The sequence below is a fragment of the Staurois parvus genome, unplaced genomic scaffold (genome assembly GCF_062004578.1).
Source record: "Staurois parvus isolate SC_StPar_1 unplaced genomic scaffold, SC_StPar_1.0 ptg000783l, whole genome shotgun sequence".
Taxonomy (NCBI): Eukaryota; Metazoa; Chordata; class Amphibia; order Anura; family Ranidae; genus Staurois; species Staurois parvus.
In genome coordinates, this window is record NW_028318579.1 from 611,151 (window position 1) to 638,039 (window position 26,889).

At 42.1% G+C, this 26,889-nt stretch overlaps 1 protein-coding gene across 1 annotated transcript in view; it reads right to left on the reverse strand.

The window, feature by feature from the left end:
* The window catches only part of AGO2 (argonaute RISC catalytic component 2), a 44,442-nt gene extending 18,864 nt beyond the window's left edge, over positions 1-25,578 (reverse strand). Inside the window, exons 1-9 of the mRNA XM_089654624.1 lie at positions 25,569-25,578; positions 25,263-25,443; positions 19,269-19,389; positions 15,900-16,084; positions 15,640-15,776; positions 10,992-11,126; positions 8,373-8,511; positions 7,199-7,346; positions 3,973-4,092 (exon numbers count right to left, since the gene is read on the reverse strand). Coding sequence (XP_089510750.1) covers positions 3,973-4,092; positions 7,199-7,346; positions 8,373-8,511; positions 10,992-11,126; positions 15,640-15,776; positions 15,900-16,084; positions 19,269-19,389; positions 25,263-25,443; positions 25,569-25,578 — 1,176 coding nt within the window. The remainder of the gene's footprint in view (positions 1-3,972; positions 4,093-7,198; positions 7,347-8,372; positions 8,512-10,991; positions 11,127-15,639; positions 15,777-15,899; positions 16,085-19,268; positions 19,390-25,262; positions 25,444-25,568) is intronic.
* Between the last annotated feature and the right edge of the window lie 1,311 nt (positions 25,579-26,889).

Sequence of the window (26,889 nt, forward strand, 5' to 3'; positions counted from 1 at the left end):
TGCTTTGTATCTCTCTGCAAGCTGCATGTCTTCCAAGTAAATCACAACACAGCAAACATCGTAAAAAAAAAAACCCACTCAAAACACTTAACCCTTTGATCACCACAAATGTTAATGCGACGTGGTTGCGGGGCGTTTGCGGAGCGTTAACACCATTTAAACTTCATTATAGGCATTTGTGGGGCGTTTTTAACGCTTGGCAAACGCCGCTAAACAGCGCATGTGGAGCGTTAAAAACCGCTCCGCAAATGCCGGACAAACGCTTGTCAAACGCTATAGGGGTGTTGGGCAAGAGTTGGAAAAACAGTCAAGCGTGAACGAGCCCTTAGGCCACCAGCCTAACATTGGCCTCCCATTACAAGCACAAAGCCCAACAAACTACCACTTGCTGCATAACAAAATTATCCTAAAACTACTGTACGCAGTTAAGTAATAGAATTAATTAAGCAGTCCTGTACACAACATATAGGTTGTAAACATCAGTCCCCTTCCCTAAATAACTTGATATGCTATGTCTACTGCAGCCATGCAGACACATTATTAAACAGGATTTATATCGCGCCAACAGTTTGCTCAGCGCTTTACAATATAAAGGGAGACAATACAGCAACAATACAGTTCAATACAAGAGGGTTAGGAGGGCCTGATCCTGGGAGCTTACAATCTAAGACATATATTCTGACAGTTTGTATTAAAGAAAGTTAATCCACTATATTTAGCCTACAGTAGAATCAGAACACCCGAGGGAAAAAAAACAAAAACATCGCAAAGAGAAAGTACTTGCTGAAAGTTCTTTGTGGGAAACAAAGCCCGGTACTGTAAGAACACAGCCGTGAACACTTCACCACCATGTAGCCCACAGAAAAAGTGTAGGGAGCTGCAAGAGATTTACTTGGAAATATAAATAGTAAAGCTAAGGTGGTGATTACCACGACTTCATTCTGCGTGCCCCTCTCACACAGAGGTTCAATGACAATTAGTAGTAAAAACCTGTAATTGTGAAAATGCCTAACAGGCATCCTGTGGTGCTGCACAAAGCCGGCCTGCTAATCTGATAAACTACTGAAGAAAAAAAAAAAAAAAATCAACCTGGGGAGAACATAAATGCTTGTTCCCTGCCTACATAGCAACGTGTGACAGAGCTGTATCACACAGGGGATGGGTACAACTAGTACAGTGCAAAATCCAATTGGTTGTGGGTATTTAATATGCAATTCCTTATTGCAATGCATACACTGAAAAAGGCCCCCATCGAACCACTGGATCTAATTGTAACCAATTCCAACTTTATTTTTTTTTACACATTTATTATTTGCATGGAAAAGGATTGCCATAAAACAGGAATCAGCAGTCTGAAGCCTCTTACAGGCTTGTGCTAAAAACATGGAGGATTCAGAGAAGGGGAATATGCCCCAAGAGGAAACATCTTGGTCATTTACAAAGGGCTACTAAAAAGCAAGCGAGCAGTGTGTTAGGTTGGTCATTTCAAAGCTCAGCACCCTCTGAAAATGGAGGGCCATGAATAGATCCTGTAAATATTGGATATTTTAATGATTTTATTCAAAGGCACATAAATATACAAACTTTAAAACTAAACTAATCATTCTTTTTTCCGTTTCTAAAGATCTAAAGGCTCTAAAGAGTGAGGGACACAAGTGATTTGGTAACCGGTAGCAGGCCACAATAACATTAAATGGTACAGAATTTTGACTTTTTTTTTTTTTTTTTTTGAATAGCAACATTTTCCTCCTTCAGCGGCTGAATGCAGATGGGAGCAAGAGAAGTTTTCAGTGGTTGCAGGAGGAAAATGGAGAGGATCAGTACCTGTGTATGCTGCCACCCCTCCTGTCCAAGTGTAAAATGGAATGCGACAGGGAGGCCACACGGGTCCCCTGGAGCATGGGGTGGGGTCACCACTGCAACCCCTAATACTACACCAATGGTCATGGTATAAAATCCCAACTATGGTGTTTTACCACCCCCTAAACAAATGTAAAAAAAGCCCTTACTGTCCTAAGCCTCCTAATAAGGCTGCTTTCACACTGATGCCTTGTGGTTTACCCAAACTGCGGGTGCACCTGCGGCTTTGTGGGTTAGCTGTGTTTTATATCTTGCGGGCGTGGTGCACTTTCTGAAGGTGCACCATAACTCCCGCATTCAGGAATTTAGGTGCATTTTCAGAAAGCATACCAAACTTGCAGGATAACAGAAATTCACTCTCCTGGTTTGAGGCCGAGGGCCACAGCTTGAGCACCCCCTGTTCTACAGTCTAAACAAGTACCAATCTTTCTTTACCCTCCCTGACTGAGAAAAATCCTCTCTTTTTCCCAGCTCCCACCTTCCCAGTTGCTGCAGCTCACTGTGGGAGTGTTTCAGCAATAAGACTGCATTTCACACTTAAAGAGTTTTGTAGCTTGAAGCTCCTAAAAAGCTCAAACTTAACTCAATTGTTCTCTATGGTGCCTGTTCACACGTGATTGTGCACAGACACCATAGAGAATAGATGGGTGTTTTCTAGCTCAAAGCTCCAAAAAACGCTCAAAGTGTGAATGCAGCCTAAGGGTAGTTCTACCAGTCCATGAAAGCAGTGGATAGGACTATATGTGGCCAGGTGCTGCTTGACAAGGATTGAGATTCAGAAGTGACAATGCCTCCTGTAAAAGTTTTACAACCCACCGTAGTGCAAGCAGGAGAGTGGTAACTATGCTCTGAATTCAGGAGCCTTGTTGCCACATCATCACAGAAATCCGCGTTAGGTGGACTTCACTGGCAGCATCTAAAAAAGGTATTTGTGGAACTTTGGAAGGTTATAAAGCCAACTGCAGATGTACCGCTGGCTATCCCCGCTTCAGTCGATCCTGCATACGGCTGCCAGACTCATTCACCTTTCCAACCGCTCCATCTCCGCCACCCCCCTCTGCCAATCCCTCCACTGGCTTCCGATTGCACAACGGATCAAATTCAAAATCCTAACACTGATGTACAAAGCTGTCCACCATACTGCCCCGAACTACATCACTGACCTAATATCCAAGTACCGCCCAACACGCACACTCCGCTCCTCACAAGACCTCCTTCTCTCTAGTTCCCTGGTCTCCTCCTCCCATGCCCGCCTCCAGGACTTCTCCAGAGTGTCACCCATCCTCTGGAACTCCCTGTCCCAACCCATCAGATTATCACCTACTCTCCTCTCCTTTAGGCGCACCCTGAAAACCCATCTCTTCAGGGAAGCCTACCCCACCCCCTGCTAACCTGCCGACCTCCTCCACTCTTCCTACCACTCCATCCCCCACAGCTATCTCCTCCTGTGCCACCATCCCCTCCCTCCTAGATTGTAAGCTCCAAAGAGCAGGGCCCTCAATCCCCTCATGTTTTGCATTGTATTGGTATTGTTCTGTCACATGTTCTGTCCCTCTTTGTAATGTACAGCGCTGAGCGAACTATTGGCGCTTTATAAATACTGTATAATAATAAATAATACTTATAACGAAGTGTTGCTTTACATTTTTTTTTTAATGCAAGGCCACAGGTCTAGCTAAGTAGAACGCATTAATGCTCAGTTACATTGCAGGCTAAAATTTTGTGTGCCAACATTCAAGAAAATGTTGACAAACTAAAGATACAGTTTGACTTGAGCAGTTATATTGCCAGCTATCACTTAGGGTTATAGTTCTAGGCGGCAACCAAAAAAAAAAAAAAAGGCAGCATCGGCCTACACAACCGGTTTGGGCTAAAAAAAAAAAAAATAAAAAAATAAAAAAAATGCTGATTGGCAAATATAGAAGACAGGCCATTTTACCATAAGCTTATGTAATGAGGTGTGATTTCTATTTCCTAAGTAATCAGTACAGTTATGTTCAGTAACTAAAGCATGCATGCATCTTCCCCTGAGATTTACACCAAGTTTACGTGCCTATGGTTACACCCTCAAGAGAGAAAGTAGCTCTAGCAGAGAGATTATAAACCTCTTACCAATTTACTGATTTCCTCCTGGCGGTCTGGAGCGGAGCGCGCAGTTGCTCGAATCATAGTGGAGGTTTGATTGTCTGTCAGTTTCTTTATGCACCTTTGTCCTGCCACTATATTGCAAACCTAATGAGAGGACGAGGAAAAATACTGCATAAAAATAATATTCTTTGTAAAGTCACAACATTTTAAACAGATTTGGGGAGGGGTTATATTGTATAATGTATAGGTTTCTATAGTAAGGTTTACATTCTGGGAGAGTAATGGATTAAGTATGATTACATTAGGAAGCATAGCGTGACATTCTGGAAGAATGAAAAACATTTTTCCAAAGAATAGATAAACAGATAAGTTGCCAGCAAAAGGCCACGTTCAATATTTCAAATGCATTAAAGTGGAACCTAAAAAAAAAATTGTGAACAGGCAGTAATTTTAAAGCAGAAGACATGCTTTGCCTATTCTGCATTAAAGTTACTTACCTGCCTGCCACTGTACAGGGAGCCACATATGCGCAGTCCACTGTACAAATTAGTCAATGCCAAACCTGACAACTCCCACGCATGCGTGAGCGTGACAACATTCCCGCCCAGCCAATGACAGAAGCCAGTAGTCCAAAGGTGTTACCGACCCGGTGGCGAGCAGCGGGACACATCGCTGGAGGAGAGTATAGATCCACTTTAAGAAATATGGTTATTTGGTTAATCAATACCTGCTATAGTTTTCTGCCCTATTTAAAAACACAACTACAAAGGCCAGGTGTTATCCTTTTTAGGATCATTTGCCCCCCCCCCCCCCCCGGCACACACACACAATGAATAGCTAAATATGTCTCCTTACCGAGGAAATCATTATGACCACCACTCTCTATTTATCCTTTCATGCATAGTGGCCACTAAAGTGGACAGCTATTTAAAAATCTGTTTTCTTGTATATGCATGGATTCCGATTTTACAGTTGCATACCACCAATTAAGGTGGACACTAGGGAGTCATCCCATAGCCTGCCTTCCACTGGTCAGCCATTGTAAGTGCAAGAAAAAGTGCTCAAAACCAAGGTGCCTGACAGAAGTCCAGAAAGGCTGAGCAACTTAGGCATATCTTGCCAATACTTCTATAGGAGAACCTTGGGGGGAGGGGAAAGGTATCAATGCCTAAATAAACAAACACACTAATTAAACTTTCCTAGTATTGATTTTTATCTTGGCTTGAAATCACAATTAATCTGTCCACATTAGACATCATGAATCACTGGTTAAATTTGGTCAGTGGCTAAAAGTCAGGCAGCACTGTTGCCTTGCTGCACTAGGGTCATCGGTTCGAAACCCAACCACAGAACCACCTGCCTGGAGTTTGCATCTTCTCCCTGTGCCTGCGTGGGTTTCCTACGGTCCCCTCCCACACTCCAAAGACATTCTAGTAGGTTATTTGGCTTCTGCCTAAATTGGCCTTCGTATAGGAATGTGAGTTAGGGACCTTAGATTGTAAATATATATATATATATATATATATATATATATATATATATATATATATATATATATATTTGCTTATGCTATTAGAATGTAATTTGCAGGTTTTTTGGGGTTTTTTTTTTTTTTTAGAAAAACTCTGCAGATAAAGTTCCATTATGTGGGTACGGCCTCATGCACACTGGCCGCTTTGCTAGCTCCCATAGACACCTTTGCTTCTGGCAGTATTTTTGCTTAAACACTAGACGCTTGTAAACACGTGTAACGTGTTCAGGTACATCAAGTGTTTGGGCATTAATTTAATTGGTCAGGATAATAATTTGTCCTGACCACTGAAATGTGGGCTTTTTTCTACATCTAAACATCCCTGCCTCTAAACTCCTCTAAAACACTTACAGGTGATCGGACACATAGGCTAACATGCAGGGGTGTTTAAAAAGAAAAAAACTCCAAAAAAACCCAAAAACCACTAGAAGCCCCTAGAAGCAACGGTAAAGACATACAATGTGAATGGGGCCTAATAGTCATTGTCTTTATATTTTGCAGGGCTCATGTGCAGAGCCTTAACGAGAGGCCTAAAAGGATAATGGAAAATACACCAACTAAATGGTTTCTTCAGGTGAAACCTCAAAAAGCATGGAGTACACCCGGGTGTGAAAAACTCCTTGGGCAATAAAAAGTTAAGAAAAAAAATAAGTCAAATTGTTTCTTTTTGTGCCCAAAGAGAAATAAAACCACTACAGGAAAAAAAATCCTGACTTTCATAATTCTCGCATGAAACGTTTAAGTACCAATATGACTTCTAAAGTCGCCAATTGCTTGGGTTTACTTTTCCAAATTTACAAAAGCTGTTTAAATTTTCATTTATATAAACCGTGAATTCCAAATACTAAAGCTAGCTAGTAAGAATTTTGCGGTTTTCATACAATGGAAGCATTAAGGAACAGCTACAGAAGATATTAATCTGCATTAGGGCCCATTTACATTCTTGCAGGGCATTAATGCATGTTGTGGTAAGGTAACATATCAAAATCAGTGAGCTGCAACGCCCCAAAACATCAGAAAAATCAGGTGAGTTTGTAACGCAATGCAGAATACGATTATGCCTTGCGACGCATGTGTGTTGCCTTCGTGTACGGCGACACATGCAAGGTGTATTACCACAACTAACAAGGTTCTGCAATGCAGTGAATTTGATTTTAATGTATATTAAATTATTCAGGGTTCCAGACCTATACCCCTATTAGGTTCCCATAGTCCCCCTGAGGAAGACTACAAAGTAAACACCAACACAAAAGTAACCTACACACACACACACACACACACACACACACACACACACACACACAGAAAAGCAGTCTACATGTGTTCCGGATGCACATTTTTGACACGTTCTAGTTCATTCCCCCCCTCTCTTTCTTCAATTTAAATGGGCACATGCGTGTTCCAGTACATTTCTGTGCAGAAAAAAAAAAAATGCAGCAAGTTCTACATTTTTTAGGCAACCGGAACGCACTGGAACTGCACCGATGTGAACTATGACATTGGCAAAATTAAAACCCACAGGAGGGCACCACTTCAACCACATTTGTACCAACTCTAATGGACTAAGTCAAGGAGTATCTAAGCCAAGGCACCCATAGTTTCTCATTTACCATGGCAACCTCATTGACAATAATATCTTTCGATTCAAATGGTGTTTACCTGTTGCAGGACTTTAAATCTGTACAAACAAAAGACAGACATGAACTATGAGAAGCTTACCTCAAGAGGGAGGTATGTGTGTTTCTGCTCCTGCCCGACCTGTAAACATGGAAGATGAGGGTAGCGAAGTACTAGTTTGTGTCTATCCTTGAAGTACTGTGCAACGGTGCATTCCACCGTCTGCCCACTCTCTTGCTGGAGAGGGAATCTATAGGAAGAATAAAACACATAAGATACCGCTAAATAAACTTAAAAAAGGAACTTTAGCAAAAAAAAAAAAAAAAAAAATGAAGAACAGCCAGGAATTTTAATGAAGGCACACGATGGTCTCTTCTGCATTAAAGTTACCTTATATGCCTGTCCGTCTTGCATAGTATGCTGCATAGGCGCAATGCTGAATTTGACTGCGCTCCCGTGCACATGTGGGAGTGCCGTCATACCAGCCCAGCCAATGAATGCAGCTGGCGACAGAGACCTGGAAGCCTCCTGCCCAAAGATGTCAGGGAGCTCCGGGATGCCACATCACTACATCCAAGGCAAATATAGTTCCGTTTTAAGATATTAGTAACTGAGAAAATTTTTCGCTTCCAATAATTTTTATTACGGTTTCTGTTTTGTAGGGGGTTTACAAGTGAAATACAGTGTTGTGCACACAAAATGCATAGAAACCATATGCAAACAGGTAAAGATTTTCAGGCAATAAAACGGATTTTAAAATGCATGAAATAAAAGCTGGAGGCCCACACAGGGTTTCTGTCGCCTCTGGAGAATAAAGGTTGCTGAAGGGATACAACATGGGGAGGAGGAGGAAGAATGCAGTGGGGATAAAGAGTCAGGAGGGAACAGGAAGCAGGGAAGGAGAAGTTGTAAAAGAGGAACACAGAGTGGGAAGACAACAGAAAAAGAAAGGGAGATGGGAATGAGGGGAAAGAAAAAAGTGGGTCTAGGAAAACCTCTTTACATACAAGTTAGCAGCCATGAGAACAACTATACATAGCTCAGCTTTGGAAACTGGGTCAGATTTAATAGATGAAACACTAGCGGTTTATTTAAATGCCTGCATTTGCATCTATTTGTTTCAATAACCAAACAGATTGAAAGTACAATTGGAAAAAGGTATGCACAATAATTGAAATACAAATACGTTCATTTTCAATTGACATCAATTCTGAACAAACAGCAGGTATGAGAAAATGTCAAGGTGACCTTAATCCGACAGAATAAACACACTTACGTTTGATGACTTGCTGGTCGCCTTGTTACATTGCACACTCTGTATTTTCTCTTCATTTGCCCGCAGTGTGTAATTTCTACTTTTAAGCCTGGAAAACCAAAGTAGAATAGTTCATACTGAGATCTGGAGCTCACACACACTAGACCACGTTTTAAATCGAGTGATTCTGTTGTCACGGGATCACTTTGTAATTCGACATAGCTATAAGGGTCCTTTCACACAGACGTTTCGTATGTCCGTTTACGGATGAAAAACAGACACTAATGTACTACTATGGACTAGATGATGTAAATGGATGTTTACATCAGTTAACATCCTTTTATTGAACGGAAGAAACCCCCCCCCCAAAAAAAAAAACCCACGGATGTAAAGCAGACATATGGTCTGTTTTTGCATTGGTAAAGATGTAAAAAAAACTAATGTAAAAATGGATGAGAAACTGTCGTAAACGGATTCATTTTTTCTTTTTGAAAAAACATGACTGAACTGATGAAAATAAAAAACGGAACGCCCGTGTGAAAAGGACCCTTACATTTTTAGAAAGAAAAAAAAAGAAAAAAAAAAAAAAAGAAAAAGACAAACAGATCAATTTCCCGTCAGATTTTATATCAGTTTCTTACATCCTTTACCAATGCAAAAAACAGATGCAAAACCAGATCGTATGTCTGTTTACATTTTGTTTGAAGCAAAATAGGGTTTTCTTCTATTAAAAAAAAAAAAAAAAAAAAAAAAAAAGATCGTAAACGGATGTGCTGTTTACACCCACTAATCCATAGAAATATACGGGTGTCTGTATTTCATCCATAAACGGACAGATTAAAAAAGGACATATGGAACGCCCATGTGAAAGGGCCCTAAAACTGCATTCACATCTGAACAGATAGATTTTCAGGTGTTTTATTTGAGAGTTTTGCAAGGGTATAGGAGTGTTTTAGAAGTGTCTGGCTAAAATTCAGACAGTAAGGGGTTTATTTACTAAAGCTGGAGAGTCCAAAATCAGACTCCCTTCTGCATAGAAACCAATCAGCTTCTAACCTCAGCTTGTTCAATGAAGCTTTGGCAATGAAACCTGGAAGCTGATTGGTTTCTATGCAGAAGTGAGTCTGATTTTGCACTCTCCAGCTTTAGTAAATAAACCCCTAAGGGTCCTTTCACACGGGTGTTCCGTGGGTCCATTTTTCATCTGTGATGAAAATCGGACATTTACATGGACTAACGGATGTAAATGGATTTGTTTACATTTATTAATGTCTGCATCCGTTAACATTTGGTATTTTTTGAATGGAAGAAAACCCTATTTTTCTTCTTTAAAAAACAAAAAACGTTGATTGTCGCACTGTGCATTAAAAAGGATGTGTTTGGTGTTAGAGGTGCTGTATTTGATCATGCTTCAGATTACTCCCTAAAAATGGATGCAACACGATATATGGTCTAAAAAGCAGATATGCCTTTGCAAACAAAATCTGAAATTTTTTTGCATCATTCACTTCCTGGGTATTAACTATGGAATCTACAATTAGACACGAGGGGTGCACACTAAATCATTACCTGCAAAAGGAAGTCTAAAATTTTACTTGCATCTTACTACAGACCTGAGAAATCAGTGAGCCAATCACACAAGCAGGAAATGACATTTCTGGGGAAGTTCTGTACACCAACTGTGTACAGAACCATCTCAAAGTAATCATACTGCATGTTGCAGAAAAGAACAGTAGCTGCAGAATTAAAAGGAAAGGTACATTTTTAATAACTTTAAATTACAGCATTGCTTGTGTAGGAATAGTGTATGAAATATTTACTATTGTTTTTCTCATGAAAGTAGCGTTACCCTTTAAGGTCCCATTTTAGGCTCAATCAGGTATTAAAACAGGACAAATACATTAAGAAATTCAGTCACAACTTTTTAGGCCTCTGACTCACGCTTATTAGCTGCGTGTAGAAGAACTTATTTAATGCAGTTAAATGAAGACAATGCATCCCTATGGCTCCATAAACGCACTGCGTTTAGCAACTTTTCATAACATACGGTTTTATGTGTTAAGGAAAAAAAGTTCACAGTGTCCAGGAGTGATGTACCGCACCTAACTGGACTTAAACACATTTAATTGCAGTACAAAGAAAAAAATAAGCAGTTGCATGAGAAAATGCAAACAAATTTACTACCGCAGCAAAAACGCAGCCGCATGTAAACGCACATAATCGGATAAACGCAATGTACAAATACAAGTGATCTCTGTGCAAGGAGTGTAGGAATTTCAAAACAAAAAACATGCATTTACAAGCGGCCTGTGTGAAAGAGACCTTATTGTTTCTTTTACACCATCAAGGCAATAAAAACTGTATATACATTGATCACGGTTACCCAGTTTACTTAGGAATCTGGCAGATTACCTATCCAGTATTCCATTTCAGAAATCAAGGTTTAAGTCCTCTTTGAAATTAGTATCTCGAACTCCAGTCTAAAGTTCTCTTTGCAGGGAACCGATGAATGGTTTAAGTGTGAAGGGGGCAGGCAGTCTTCCACCATTAGCACACACAAACCTGATCCACTGGGACCTTAACCAAGGCTTTAAATTTGGCAGCTAGCTGAACAGAATTATGCAAGACCAAGATACTTACCTTTTATTTCTTTGGTAAACTTAACCCTTTGGGAATCTGTAAGAGGTTTTTGTTGCTCTTCTATGCTTTTAAAATCCAGAACTTCACACATGAACTCTATGACCGGTTGTGCTTTATAAAATGCTGTAGCAGATACTGCAAACAAAAAAACAAACAAAAAAAAAACAATTAAGCTATAGGTTTCCACTGATGTATCCCCTCCTTAGTTTGGAGTGATTTCCCCACTTCTTGCTGTCTAACACAAAAAAACACAAACACACACACCTACCTCACCAAGATTTAACTATTCCCTTCTCTAAGCAAAGCCTAAAGAATATGTAAACGCAACATTTTATATTCCCGATATGTGCCATGTACTTTTATGAAAAAGTTCCTGTTCTCTTTGTATTGTTTCCTTTGCGTGAAATCCCTGGCGTTCCTGCCAATCCTTCTGTTTTCCTATTAAAAACTGACCACACTAGGCAGAAGAGCAGAGCGTGGTCAGTTCTCTAGTTGTGCTGGGAGCTAATCCAATGATCAGGCTTGCGCTGACATGCTGCCTCTGCATAGCCATTCACTGGGAAAGATCAGTGTGCTGCTGTCTCTCCTCCCTGAGCTCATTATGCAGCTGATAACAGAGGGAATGTAACTACTTATAGTAAGGAGAAAAAAAAAAAAAAAAAAAAAAAAAAAGGTAGTATTTAAAATGTTTTGCCTTTCATTTCTATTTTAAACTGAATGGGTTGTTTTACAAGATGAGGGTTTACATATTCTTTAAAAAACAGAACTACCCTGTATCAGAGCATCGAAAGCCAAAAACACTAATTCCTTTTTAATATTCAAAGCAAACTCCATTATCCATTGAGCGGTCATGCAACGCTGTGCAAAGTGAAATTTATGTCCTTTTTTCCCCCCCAATAGAGCTTTCTTTCGGTGGTATTTGATCACCTGTGCGGTGTATATTTTTAGCACTATATACACAGAGAGAAAAAAAAAAAACCCCCGACAATTTAGAATAAATAAAAGATATATAGATTTATAGGTATATATAGATAGAGCTTTTTTTTATTTTTTTTTTTTTACTTTTTGCTATAAAACATCCATTAAAAAAAAATCAAATTTCGTCAAAATGTATTCTGCTAAATGGCTTTGCTTAAAAAGAAATCCCAATACATGTCAATTAATTGGCTTACGTGAAAGTTAATAGTGTCCTCAAAATGGCAGTATATATACACACGGGCATTCTGACATTGGATAGGACCTAACTGCCACTGACATCCCAATGACACTAGTACAGTGATCTGTGTATTGACCCTGGGCAGGAAGGGGTTAACATCTGGGGCGATCAAAGGGCTAACTGTGTGCTGTGTTTTACATCATGTGCTGTGTGTTTTGCTATGGAAACATGCTGCTGTGTATTTTTCTGCTGTGCAGAGAAATACACAGCAGCATGTCCTTGCTGGCAGGACAGAGACCTGTGTTTACACACAGGTCTCTCCCCTGTCCGTTCTACACGGCGTCGGGTGCAGGCAGGGAATCTCCAGCTGGGACCCAGTGATTGACATCCGTAGGCACCAATGGTGGCACGGGTAGGGCGGCGAGCGCGCGCCCTCTACCCAGAAATGCAAATCACATACATATGCACACGATTTTGCACAGCCCTGTAGCAGTAGTTCTACTATAGGGTGGCGGGCAAACAATTAAACTTTGAAAATAAAAGCTAGACGCTGACTGATTTGTCATGCACAGCTGCACCACATTCTGGCTGCTCTGATCTTAATAAATTCCTCTCTCTGTACTTTTGCATGTAACAAATTAAAGAAATTGGACTGTACTAGGCTGTTGCATGCTCTGTATGATTTTGCAGTGTTTAATTTACAAACTACAGAGTACAATTTGATTTTTTATATGGTGCATCAGTACTGTTATACTAGAATGCCTGTAGACTTTCAATGGTAGCCAAGATAAATATACAGTATGAGCCAAACATTGCACGCTTAGAAAGCACCTTGTGCAGCAAGTATATAAACCAGCCATGCCAAACTAGTATCTATGGCTGCATACAGACCCTTAAAAACTTCTCTTCCAGGTAAGAAATTAATTGATCTAAGGTAACTAATAAAGCACAGGGTTGCTTAATTACCTGTCATTCAAACAGGGCAAAGCAATAGATTTGGTTAAATGCACCCTCCCCAGAAGCACCAACTCACCTTCCCTTCATCAGAAAGTGAGGGAAAATTTCACCAAAAAGAAATAAACAGAGCAGCAAAGTGGGAAAGGCTTAGACCCTCAAGATGTTTCCTATTGCTGTATGTGTCCACTTGGAGGAACACAATGAGAGAACTGTATCTACCTAATAAAACAAAAATTGGCTAGAGACTGGCTTTGATTTTTTTAAAATTGTGACTGAAGCTGAAACGGTTTGTTTAGCTTGCACTTGTGCAGGGCATCCTAGATGAACAACAAAGGCTTTCGTCAGTTACCAAAACTTTGGTAAGGTGAGTAGAGGGTTACCATAAACAGATAAAGTTCCCACAGCTTACACTCAACAGTAAAATGTGTGAGAATCACTAGGCTAAAGAGATTTGCCTGTCTGGTAAAGTGCGGGAGCATAGCTTAGTGCCTATATAGGACAAAAGCCATGGTATTTGTATAGCATGTACCGGAGATAAAAATGCTTACACATTGGGAGCTGGTTTGTGCCCAAGCAGTACCCTGAAAAATTTACATTTGGTTTTGAATGTCTCCAGAAAAGTAGCTGTAAACTCCAGTGCCTTGAGCCCTCATGCTGTACATTCATCGCAGGCACTGTTGCGTGTGACTACTAGTGCTACGAGATTTAGTGAGGTCACTACCATTCCTCTCTATGTTCTTACCAGAGAGGAAGCTGTGCCTAAGGACTTGCAGAGCAATAATCTCCCTGCTTCGTCTATTACATGGATCTGGATTTCTACACCAGGTATTAGATGACTAATCAACATGGGGAAGAGGGGGTGCAGTGGACAAGCTGTGGCATTAGGAAGCCAAGCCTTGCTTCCCTACCATGATTACCCCCCCCTATACAGACTGTGCAGAACAAGGGCATGTTTACCACTTCCCAACCACCCTATAGCAGCAATACCACTACAGGGCGGCGCACAATCATGTATATATACACACGTGATTTTGCATTTCCGGGTGGGGGGGCGTGCGCCATTTGCGGCCGCGACTGTCAACCAGGTCCGGCTGGGGATTACTCGTCGACGCCCGGTGACTGCGAAGGATCTCCAACGGGGAGGAGAATGGTTTGTAAACAAAACAGTTCTCCCTGTCGGCTCGTGCACACTGCTTTGCAGCCATACAAAGCAGTGTGCTTACAGTGGAGCACAAACACACGACCTCATAGTGAAACACCCAGCACAGTGTTAACCTTCTGCTTGCCACTCATGTTAATCCCTTCCTGCCCAGTGCCATTAGTACAGTGTGCCAGTCAGTTTTTTTTTAGCACTGATCACTGGATTGGTGTTACTGGGGATGTCAGTAGCAGTTAGTCAGTTCCCTCCCACCCCAAGTGTCAGAATGCCTGCTGCAGTCCCGCTATAAGTCGCTAATCGCCACCATTACTAGTAAAAATAAAAATCCCAGTATATATACACACACCATTTGTATACGCTATAACTTTCACGTAAACCAATTAATTTACATGTACTGGGATTTTTTTTTTTTTTTAGCAGACAGAATACGTTCTGGCCTAAATTTAGGACGAAATTGGATTTTACTGGAGATGTTTAATGTCAAAAATAGGTTTTCTTTTTCCCTCAAAATTGTCGTCTTTTTCTTTATAGTGAAAAAATAACAAAAAAAAACACCACGCACAGGCGATCAAATGCCACCGAAAGAAAGCTCAATTTGTGGGGGGGGGGGCGGATGTAAATATCATTTGGGTGCAGCGTTGCATGACCGCGCAATTGTCAGTTAAAGTAACGCAACGCCATAAAGCAAACAAAAATGGACTTGTCAGGAAGGGAGGTAAATCCTCAGGAGGGCAAGTGGTTAAGTCAGTAAAGAAAAAAAGGATCAGCTGCAGGGAGCCTAGAGGCAGCAATGGCGACTAGTCATTTGCCCTTTACTTTTGAGCACAGCTTCCACACGGACCAATTTAAAAACAGAACTAAAATCTTGATATTAACTATTTTCAATCCTTTTGTTGTATTAGTAAATAGGCAGAACGGTATTTTTTTACTTAATAAAACTTTTTTTTTCTCCCCCACATTTCTTCAGATGGTTTCCAGGCCTAGGCCAGAGAAATTATGTCATACATCTCAGAAGTCTTCATGACCATCTTTTTCCCTTTTATTTGGAGGAGCCGTTTCTCAGCTTAGCACACCCTCCTGCCTGGCATGCCTGCACGGAGGGCAAATGGATTCCAGGAAGTAAATGCTACATGAATCATCTGCCCTTACTCAAGACAGCCCACAACTAGAAATACTAGGGGGTGTTTTTCACAGTGATTTCTCAACAAAATAAAGCATGGAGACATGGATGGATGAGTGAGTTTGCTTTGAATATTAAAAAGGAAATAAAAACAGAAGCATTTTCTGTTTGTGGTGCTCAGATACGGTCTTAGTTCCCCTTAAACTTGAATCTTTGAGTCAGCAAAGACAGCCCATACATTTGACTCGGTGCTTACCATCTATGTTGAGCATCATTTTCCAGAGTGAAGGTCTGACAGATTGGTGGAAGCCAAACCAAACTTCTCTACCTCCACCAAGAGGATTAGCACATCCTTCGGATGCAGTAAAAAAAGATCGACCTACAGGAGTATACCTAGAAATAAAAGAGATTGAATTATTTGATATACAAACTTGTAATTGCAAGAATTATTCATTACAAGTCATGGTTGTCAGCTAGTTTTACAAGACTTAGAACACAAGTTGAAATCTTCCATACCTCATAGAGGGCAAATGTCTCATTACAACATCCAATGCCTGTATAGTCTCAAAAGGGACGCTAGGAAGCCGTCCAGATAATGCATCATGTAGAGCCTGCAAGCTGACGCAAGCCATCCACTTAATGGCAACTTTGAAGATGCGATCCTTGCCTTCCCCGGGCAGCGTGACTTCCAATTCCACCTGCTGTAATGTGTAAGAACAAAAACACGATGATGGTGGGGAAAGCAAAGCGCTTCTCATTTTCTTCATCAGTGAAACAGTTTATTAACTGCTTAGAGCACGGGTGTCAAACTGGCAGCCCTCCAGCTGTTGACAAACTACAGATCCCATGAGGCATTGCAAGATTGACAGTTACAAGCATGACTCTCAAAGGCAGAGGCATGATGGGACTTGTAGTTTCGCAACAGCTGGAGGGCCGCCAGTTTGACACAAGGATTAGAGAAAAATCTCTGAGCACCCCTGGTATTCACTCTATATCTGTCTACAAATTATAAACTGTTCCTTACATTTCTGACTGTGTTGTAATCCCTTATAAACATGTGAAGAATCGCTGATGTCGCTTATGGCCGCTGATGTCACTTAGAATTTTGCATGAGATGAGCCTTAGTGGTCTTTGTCCAAATTCTCACAGACCCCATTATATGGGGATTTCATCATTCATTCATTCGGACACATAAGCACAAACACAGTTAAACTACACACAACAACCTATTATGGGCCCTTATATAAAGAGATTATAAAACAGCCAATTTTTACCAGGCTTATTTCCACTCTGCCACTATATCATAATAGTCAGTGAACCTAAAACCAATATATACTACACAACAAAGGCCTCCAAGTAAAAGGGACCAAAAGCAGGTCATCCAAATAGACTGTAGTGGCTACTGATCAGACAAAGCTAAATTTTAAATAAGGAGGAGTCCCTGCTAGCCATGACGTCAAGCCGCCGGATCAAGGAGGTCCGGCAGCCACTCACCTATACCAGCTGGTCAGTGTGTATTTCATTACATCCTTTGTGCACAAGGATTGATTTTACCACGATACTCATGTTAAGTGTTTTCTGTTCTAATCTTCAATAAACTCATTTAATATTTGACCTAAATACTACACTATGGGTATTCCTTTCTGCTCTACATCGAGCACTTAATTCCTCAGGACCACAAGGTGACTATCCCAGGGCCCAGAGTAACATTCAGCTGATCCTGTTTGGAGCCAGGTCTACTATAAGGGACCCCCAGATGCGGCACCCCCCATCACGGAGTCACCCGTTCCGAGCTTCTTTCCATCCACAGCTGGAGTGATCTTTGGTGTATGAGACACAAATGCGCAATTAAATTGTGCTTCCGGTGAGTGCGCAATTTACTCATTTTTCTGCATAACCCCAGACTATATTTGTCACAGGGATCTTATCAAACCTTTCTCAACCCATCTGTGGCTTTTTGACCACCAAACTTTCATTGGACTATCTTTTTATTGTGCATTTATATGGTGAAGTGAAGGCATGTGGGGTATACGCCATTACTTCATCTTTGTTGGGAAGGTCATACACATCGCATGTGGCCTATACTATTTGATAAGATCTAAGGAACTTTGCACCACCTTACAAACACTGGTGCAGTCATATTTTTTAGCGCTGCACTATGTTATGTTGTCAGTTTTAAGGTTTTATGGTTTTCCTTTTTAGTGTATCAGCTGCTGTATTAGTTAGCGCTCACTGAACCCCCTACTAAATTTTAAATAGATCATATGAAGAAAAAAAAGAAGTACAAAGTTGTTTTTCCCCATGACCTGTACTGAATGAAAAATAGTTGACCAGTGATTTTTACATATAAAAACAAAAACAAATGATATAAGAAATCTATATAAAAAAATTAGTGTGGCCATAACCGATTTCCCTAATGTATAATGGTATATTTTCAACACACGGATCCATTATGTACCATTTGCAATTTTCATGTGGTGGTTTACTTCGGAATCATTCCCTGCACAGAATCATTTAGGCGTCCGGACATTTTTTGATTGTACGTCTTGACGATTTGTTTGCAGTTATAAGTAAAAATCACTGGTCAACTATTGTTGATTCAGTGAAGGTGAGGTCATGGAAAATCATGTAATTTAATAAATAAATAAATAAATAAATAAAAAAAAAAAAAAAGTACACATTTAAAAAAGTTAACCAATTAAAATTTTGCTTTGTACTATCCCCACCACTACAGTCATTTTAGGTAACCTGCTTACTTGGAGGCCTTTGTTGTGTACTATAATGGGCCCTTGTTTTTATGAGTACTTCTACATCAGTACCACTGTTCTCCTCCACTACAGCAACCAATGGAAGCTGAGACAGCAAGTCAAAATTATGCTGTATGTCCTGCTGTCCCTAAACTCCACTTTACCACAGTTGGGTTGAACGTGGTGTAGAAAGCTAAATTGTCACTTTAGGAAACAAGAGCTCTATGTTAAAAGTTTAAAGGAATGGCACTTCCAAGTTGTTCAAAAACAATCATTGGTGGTCGTTAGAAATATGCTCTGTGTGTGAATGAGTCTTGGTGCTCATTCATAAGGTGCTATGTCCCAAAAATTGTGAACAGGCTGTTATTTATGCTGCTGCAGCCATCTGGAGCTGTGCGCACACAGTCTATGTTACTCTACAAACTGTGGCCCCCGAGGCAAGATGCTGCACTTTGCTTGCCTTTATCCAGCCCTTGAAACGCTTTCCCTCCGACACCAATGAGGGGGCCTCATTTCTTTTACGGACACCATGGATGGGGCATTATTCCTCCCACTCATACAAACAATGAAGCACTACTTCTCCCACTAAAACCAATGAAGCATTATTTAATCCCACTGACACCGAGGCATTTTCTACTCCGACTGGCCACAGTTCGGCCCTCCTAAAGGCCAGTAAAGTTTGGAGACCCCTGCTCTGTACAGCTGTACACACAGTAGCAGCTCCCAATTTGACAGGTATGAGGCCCCAGGGCTGCCTGCCCGCCAGTCAAATTAGGCCCAGCATCTGTGTCCGTAGGACCACTGCATCTTAATGGAATAACAGACTACCTGCAATTTAAGCTGCATAAACCAATGGATAATGCATGCAGTAGGGGCAACAGCACTAGCGCAAAACTAGTCCATAATTAAGTTATAACTTTTTACCATTTTATATTTTTTACATTTCTATTTTATACATTTTTTTTCTTACAGTAAAAAAAAGGTAATGCAATAAACGCTTTTTAAATGTATAGAGAAGTCACCCTGAATAGAAAGACAAAGCAATCTGCAGACTGGGTGTGCCATGTATTACAACCACAGCAAAGGCAGACAAACCTATTTTTAGCGAACACAACTACTTCAAGGTTTAGGCGCTTACTTTGTCTCTGGCGATTGGAAGAGGCATTGCAGTGTACAGGTTCTTCCTGCCATCGAATACTGGTTTACGATCTCCAAAGATCTGAGCCTTGAAATGCAGGACCATATGTTCAACTATTTCCCTACAAAGAAAAACAAACTGACATTAGGGTCAGTTTTTACATGGCAGAAAGAATGCAAAGCGGACCCATGCCTACATTTTACTATGCAACATGCAATATTAATCTCATTTAACTCAGTAGGGTATGATCAAAGGGAGAAAGCTGTGTTCCCTACAGGGTTGGTTACAAGATCCAAATCCTAGGCATCTGGACATGTGATCTTTGTAACGGGTAGGATTAGTGCTCTACCCCCTTTAGCAGAAGTCATGTGGCTCAATATCTGGGCTTTTTAAAAAAATAATCTCAGCAAAGATGTTATTTTTTTTACCACCGTTTATTCAAATGTAAAGTTTAAAATGTTTGCTAGAATGGATATACACTATATTGCAAAAAGTATTGGTCGGCCGGCCTTTACACGCACATGAACTTTAATGGCCCCCCAGTCTTAGTCCGTAGGGTTCAATATTGAGTTGGCCCCGCCCTTTGCAGCTATAACAGCTTCAACTCTTCTAGGAAGGCCGTCCACAAGGTTTAGGAGGGTGTCTATGGGAAGGTTGGACCGTTCTTCCAGAAGCACATTTGTCAGGTCAGGCACTGATGTCGGGGGAGGAGGCCTGGCTCACAGTCTACGCTCCAATTCATCCCAAAGGTGTTCTATGGGGATGAGGTCAGGACTCTGTGCAGGTCAGTGAAGTTCCTCCACCCCAAACTGGCTCCTCCATGTCTTTATGGACCTTGCTTTGTGCACTGGTGTGCAGTCATGTTGGAACAGGAAGGGGCCATCCCCAAACTCTTCCCACAAAGTTGGGAGCATGAAATTGTCCAAAATGTCTTGGTATGCTGACGCCTTAAGAGTTCCCTTCACTGGAACTAGGGGGCCAAACCCAACCTCTGAAAAACAACCCCACACCATAATCTCCCCTCCACCAAACTTTAAACAATGCAGTCAGGCAAGTACCGTTCTCCTGGCAACCGCCAAACCCAGACACGTCCATCGGATTGCCAGACAGAGAAGTGTGATTGGTCACTCCAGAGAACACGACTCCTCTGCTCTAGAGTCCAGTGGCGGTGTGCTTTCACCACGGCAACCGAAGCTTTGCATTGCACTTGGTGATGGAAGGCTTGGATGCAGCTGCTCGACCATGGAAACCCATTCCATGAAGCTCTCTACGCACTCTTGTTGGGCTCATCTGAAGGCCACACCAAGTTTGGAGGTCTTTAGCTATTGACTCTGCAGACAGTTGGTGACTTCTGCGCACTGTGCGCTTCAGCATGCGCTGACCCCGCTCTGTCATGTGACGTGGCCTACCACTTGGTGGCTGAGTGGCTGTTGTTCCCAGCTGCTTCCACTTTGTTATAATCCCACTAACAGTTGAGCGTGGAATATTTAGTAGCCAGGAAATGTCACGGATGGACTTATTGCACAGGTGACAACCTATCACGGGACCACGCTTGGAGTCACTGAGCTCCCGAGAGCGACCCATTCTTTCACAATTATTTGTAGAAGCAGTCTGCATTCCTACGGGCTTGATTGTATACACCTGTGGCCATGGAGGGGATTGGAATAGCTGAATTGAATGAATTGGAGGGCGGGCCCAATATGTTTGGCAATATAGTGTAGTTTCACTTTTTAAAGTTGTTCAGGTTCACCTGCTTGGATGGCCCAGGCACCTCAATGTAACTGTTTAAAGTGATCAATTTTGTTTCTAAATAACAAATGTTATACTTACCTGCTCTGTGCAATGGTTTTGCACAGAGCAGCGAATCTCAAGTCCCCTGCCAGCACTCTCTGCTGCTCCTCTTCTCCATGTGCCACCATAAGAAGCTGCCTCCTACAGTGGTACACATGCTTGCGGGCTCAATACAAAAGGTGGATTGTGTGTATATGGACACAGTGTGGCTTGACACCACACACTCCTCACTGGATATGATTGACAGCAACAGGAGCCAAAGCATCCCGCTGCTACCTCCATGTCCAATGAGATGAGTTGAGACAGCAAATTACTGCTCTCAGGCACAGCGCTGAATTGAGAACGGGCTCAGCTAAGTAATTAGGGGGGAAGCCAAAACAGGTTTTTTTTACCTTAATGCAGAGAAAGCATTTAAAAAAAGGTTTTAACAACCACTCTAAATGTTAAACTACATTGCATCTGCATGTAGATTTGTACTCCATTTTGGAAGATGCAAGGAGAGGGTAGCTATGCTTGTATACACAAGGAAGGCATGGAGAACAAATAAAGGCACCCTGAGAACAGCAAAAACATGCTTGCATTTGAGAACACAAAAGAAAGACAAAAAAGTAAAATTCTCATTTTTATTTTTTCTTTAATAATGTGAGTTTACAGCCACTTTAAAGTCCTATTAGTGACTGGTTTTCAATTGGCTAAAACAAACACTCAAGCCTGAATACGCCTGCAAAACCCACTTTGTGTTGAAGCTTTTTCTTGCTTAAAAAGGATAACTTGACCTTTAGTAATATGTTACACTCATATTCAGGGAGTAACATGTTACAGACTGGCCCCACTCGACATTGTGACAGCTAGCGGGATTTCATTTACCCCTCGCAAGCGGTCACAATTTAAAAAAAAAAAAAAACCCACACACACACACACACACACACACACACACACACACACACACACACAGCCTTGCAGAGCTCCGCCTTCCCAGCTAGCTTCATTCATTCTCATTGCCGGCTTGTAGGTCTCAATGAACTACCACAGCGCTATGGAGCACGATAGTTCAAAATCTTCCTGTCAGTATCTGCCTGCCCGTACGGGATTTACAGGGACACTGACAGGTCTGCAGGAGCCCTGCTGACTTTTGGTGCAATGCTTTAGAGGCTCAAAAAAATAAAATGCACATTTTTGTACCTGCAGAAAAAAAAAATGTGCATTTATTGTTTGTTAAAAGGTGAACTTATCCTTTAGGAATATTGAAATGTTTGAATGTCCATAGTCTGGGGCACAGGTAAAGATGAAGGCCCCATTCACATCCGAGCAATTTGTAGCTTGAAGCTCCAAAAAACACTTAAGAAAAAAAAAAGTTATTCTCAATGAAGATGGTTCACATCTCCACTCCTAGTCACCTGAAGCTCAAAACAAGTTCGAGCTTTTTTTGTCACTCAAATCAGGCAGATTTGCACATTTTTAATTCCATAGCAATGAATGGTAACGCACGATTCGCATGTTTTTCTGCTCAAATAAAAAATGTTAAAACTTTTTTCTATATTAAGGAGGAAGAGAATGTACAATATATATGTAGAGCGCTGCATAAATTGACGGCGCTATATAAGTACCTGAAATAAATAAATAAAACTCCAGCTCACATTTAAGCAGTTAGGCTACGTTCACACTAGCATTGTGTTCAGGCAGCAGAGAGGCGTTTGGGAAGCGTTTTTCCCGCTTCCCAGACGCCTCTGCCAATTCTGCACATTACAGCACATGGTGCTGTTCTAACGGGAGCGTTTGCGTTGCGGCAAAACGGACGCCTCTGGTCGAGTCAGGAGGCGTTGAAGCCTCCTATTCTCGTCTATGGTGCCGCTCCGCAAACGCCCGGCCGGCATTTGCGACGCGGTTGCGGGGCATTTGCGGAGCAGTAACACCACTCAAACTGCATTATAGGCATTTGTGGGGCGTTATTAACGCTCGGCAAACACCTAGCAACCGCCGCTAAACCGCGCATGTGGCGCTTGCCAAGCGTTAAAAAACGCTCCACAAACGCCGGACCATCGCTTGCCAAACGCTATAGGGGCGTTTGGCAAGCGTTGGTAAAACAGCCAAGTGTGAACGAGCCCTTAGACAGGTTTTTTTTTCTGTTGGGATAAAGGTTTTACATAAATAAGAACTGATAATTGTAAGCACCCCTGTAAGTGGTAAATGGTTTGTCTCATACATGCACTTGCAGGAGAGCTTCTGTTGAAAAGCAACAGACTTACTGGCTGGATCACCAGATGAAAATAGAAGAAAGCCTAAGAAGGAAAACTAATGCAGCGATCACATCTAAGAATCGGTAAGCCGCAATACAATAAAAATGTTTGATTGTGGATTTAATACTGCTTTAAAGTCCCCGTGTTGTATATGATGATGCGATGGCTCTTCACACAGACTGAAGAGAGGAATCAGTTAAGTGACACAGCCTCTTGTGAAGCCCTCTAGCCATAGCAAGAAAAGTTTCAGGTCAGTGATGAAAGTATTCATTATTGCTTCCAAGAGGCAGTGAAACACCTGTTAAATTTTAATCAGAGTTGATCAGATATCAGTAAAAATGTCAGATGACACATACGGCTGCATGTCAGTCACTGGAAGAAACTTGTTTCTATCTGCATGCAATAAGAGGATTTAAAACAAATGTTCATACATTGCAGAGAGTGAGAGATCTGTGATCTCATTATTTGGCTAGAAGTGAATGTCTAAGCTACTACCATTGATTGATTGTGCTTGCATTTAAAATATATTTGCCGATATGTGCAGCTCATTTATTTAACCACAGAAATACCAGGGAATTTCACCGCCTTCCTGCCCAGGCCAAATTTTCAGCTTTGAACACCGTCACACTTTGAATGACAATTGCGCAGTCATGCAACACTGTACCCAATTGAAAATGTATCTTTTTTGAGACAGATAGAGCAAGCTTTCTTTTGGCGGTATTTAACCACTTTTTTTCCAAAATTTTTCGGTCTTTAGTTTAGCAAAAATGTTTTTTAAAAAAGTGTGAAAATAAGTAAATTTTCTTCTTCACTGATGTGCGCTGATGAGGCTGCATTAATGGACACTGATGAGGCAGTACTGATATGCTGCACTGATGGACATGGACTGGCATGGATAACCAGGGTCCTGATCAGTGTGCATGTCCCCTGTCAAAGGAAACCCAGTCATGGGCTTTCCTTTCCTCATGCTGTGACAGCGCTGAGGAAAGGAAATGCCGATAACCGGAATTTGTTTACATGTGGTCAGCTGTGATTGGACACTGCTGATCACATGATAAAGAGCCAAGGTCATTGACTCTTAACCCCGATCAGTGATGCACTGTGTCCGAGAGAGACAGCTCACCACTGATATTAGCACTGCGTGCCCACAGGGGACACTCACAAGCGAAGTGACCGGGATGTCGTCATATGACATCCACCTGGAGGGACGGAAGGCCTGCCCGACCCTCAACCTGCCATTGGCCGGGTGGGAACAAGTTAAAGTTTGTGTACTCAAGCTGGCCACACCAGTTTGTTAATTAGGAACCAAGTCCCCTTCACTGCTGCCATCTCATCTTTGATGGTTCAAGACCTGGCAGAGCCCTGAAGCACATCAGCGCATTCAGAGAGCAAACCGAGGTCCTAGAACGCCTAATTGTGCAGTCTTCGCACACATACAGATCTGCCTAAGGCCTCTGCTGGGTGCTGAAGCCGTTCGGCACATATGCACACACGTGGATCAAGCACAATGCCATTCTCAGCTAGCTGAGAAAGGAGGAAATGCTGCCCTACAGCACAAAAAAGTGAAAAATACTGAAGGAAAAAAATAACACATGCTGGATTAGGGTGTGATGGAAGCAGCCATTTCTCGATCTGTGCCATATATCAGCTGTATTGCAGGTAAACAGTTGTATACAGTGAAGGTGAGCCTATTTCATGGGATAGGTGCTTCCATCAAAGCTTCCTCACAAAGACAAATGGCTTGTAAATAATTTCTTGCTAAGACAGGTAAAAAGTAGTAAAAACAGGTCAATCACAGATCCACAAACTATTTAAAAGTACTTGTCTAGCTATGAATAAAGACAAAATCAAATCAGGTAACTCAAACTGAGCAATTAAATTCCCAAGTCACAGTAGTTATAAGGAAATTGGAATCCTGTGTGCTTCTGTCATTCAGGATGTATAGCAGATCAATAATAAGTCTTACCTGTTCACCCTCCTGGGACATTTTTCTGGCTTGATATCGATTTCATAATGATAAATCTCTATTTTGGGAATGTCCATCTCAAAGAAGTTTGCTTGCAGCTTGATGGTCCTCCCTGAGGTGCCAAAATCAGGTCTCGATGGAGGCTTGAAAGTAAACGCCGGCAGGGGCGGCGGTGCAACCACTGCAAATAAAAACAAGCTATTACTTTGTGGATTTTTAACATAGGATATTACAGAAGCATCTTACTCAAATGTTAATAGTGTAAAACAGGGGTCTCCAAACTTTCTCAGCAAAGGGCCAGTTTACGGTCTTTCATGCTTTAGGAGGGCCAGACTGTGGCCGGTGGGAGTAGAAAATGATCTGGCATCAGTGCCTCTTCCTTGATTTTAAATGGAGGACATCGGTGGCGTCAGAAGGGTGGCAAGGCGGCCCATCGGTGGCGTCAGAAGGGTGGCAAGGCGGCCCATCGGTGGCGTCAGAAGGGTGGCAAGGCGGCCCATCGGTGGCGTCAGAAGGGTGGCAAGGCGGCCCATCGGTGGCGTCAGAAGGGTGGCAAGGCGGCCCATCGGTGGCGTCAGAAGGGTGGCAAGGCGGCCCATCGGTGGCGTCAGAAGGGTGGCAAGGCGGCCCATCGGTGGCGTCAGAAGGGTGGCAAGGCGGCCCATCGGTGGCGTCAGAAGGGTGGCAAGGCGGCCCATCGGTGGCGTCAGAAGGGTGGCAAGGCGGCCCATCGGTGGCGTCAGAAGGGTGGCAAGGCGGCCCATCGGTGGCGTCAGAAGGGTGGCAAGGCGGCCCATCGGTGGCGTCAGAAGGGTGGCAAGGCGGCCCATCGGTGGCGTCAGAAGGGTGGCAAGGCGGCCCATCGGTGGCGTCAGAAGGGTGGCAAGGCGGCCCATCGGTGGCGTCAGAAGGGTGGCAAGGCGGCCCATCGGTGGCGTCAGTTGGTGGAATGGCGCCCCCAGGGCCAGATAAAGGCAAGAAAAGGAACACGTCCGGCCCTTGGGCTGCAGTTTGGAGACCACTGGCCTAAAGATACGGGTCTGTATAGATGCTGATACCCAAAGTTCATTAGAGGAAACCTTGCCCCAATGGTTTCTGTTCACATACTCGACACTCATTTCCACAGGCCCAAACATGGATAAGTTCATTTCAAGTGGTGCCTTTCTTTGAGTGTAGCAGAAAGCCATGCAATGCAAAGCAGAGATGCCAAATTCAATGGATTGAAAGGATTACAGCTCTATCAAGGTCACACAAAGTAATATCCATTTTATAGTAACATGATGACCCATAACTGATCCTTACCTCAAAGTCCTGCAACATCCTGCATCACTTTATATGAATAAGAATACCTCTAGAAAACACGGTTTCATATCATTTCATATATTTTTTAGCTTTGGTGATATTTAGGATAACACTTACACTAACTTGTGCATCCTTCTATAACTTTACCACACTTCTATTGGGCCGTATGCACCAGTCATTTCAATAGCACACACAAAGGTTAAGGCGTTCTTTGAAAAGCAAAACAGTTCAACCAGGTCACAGAACACCTATTGCCTCATAAGGGTAACCTGAGAAATTCTGATTTTTACTCTAGAATGGCATGTGGCTGAAAGGCAGTTTGAGC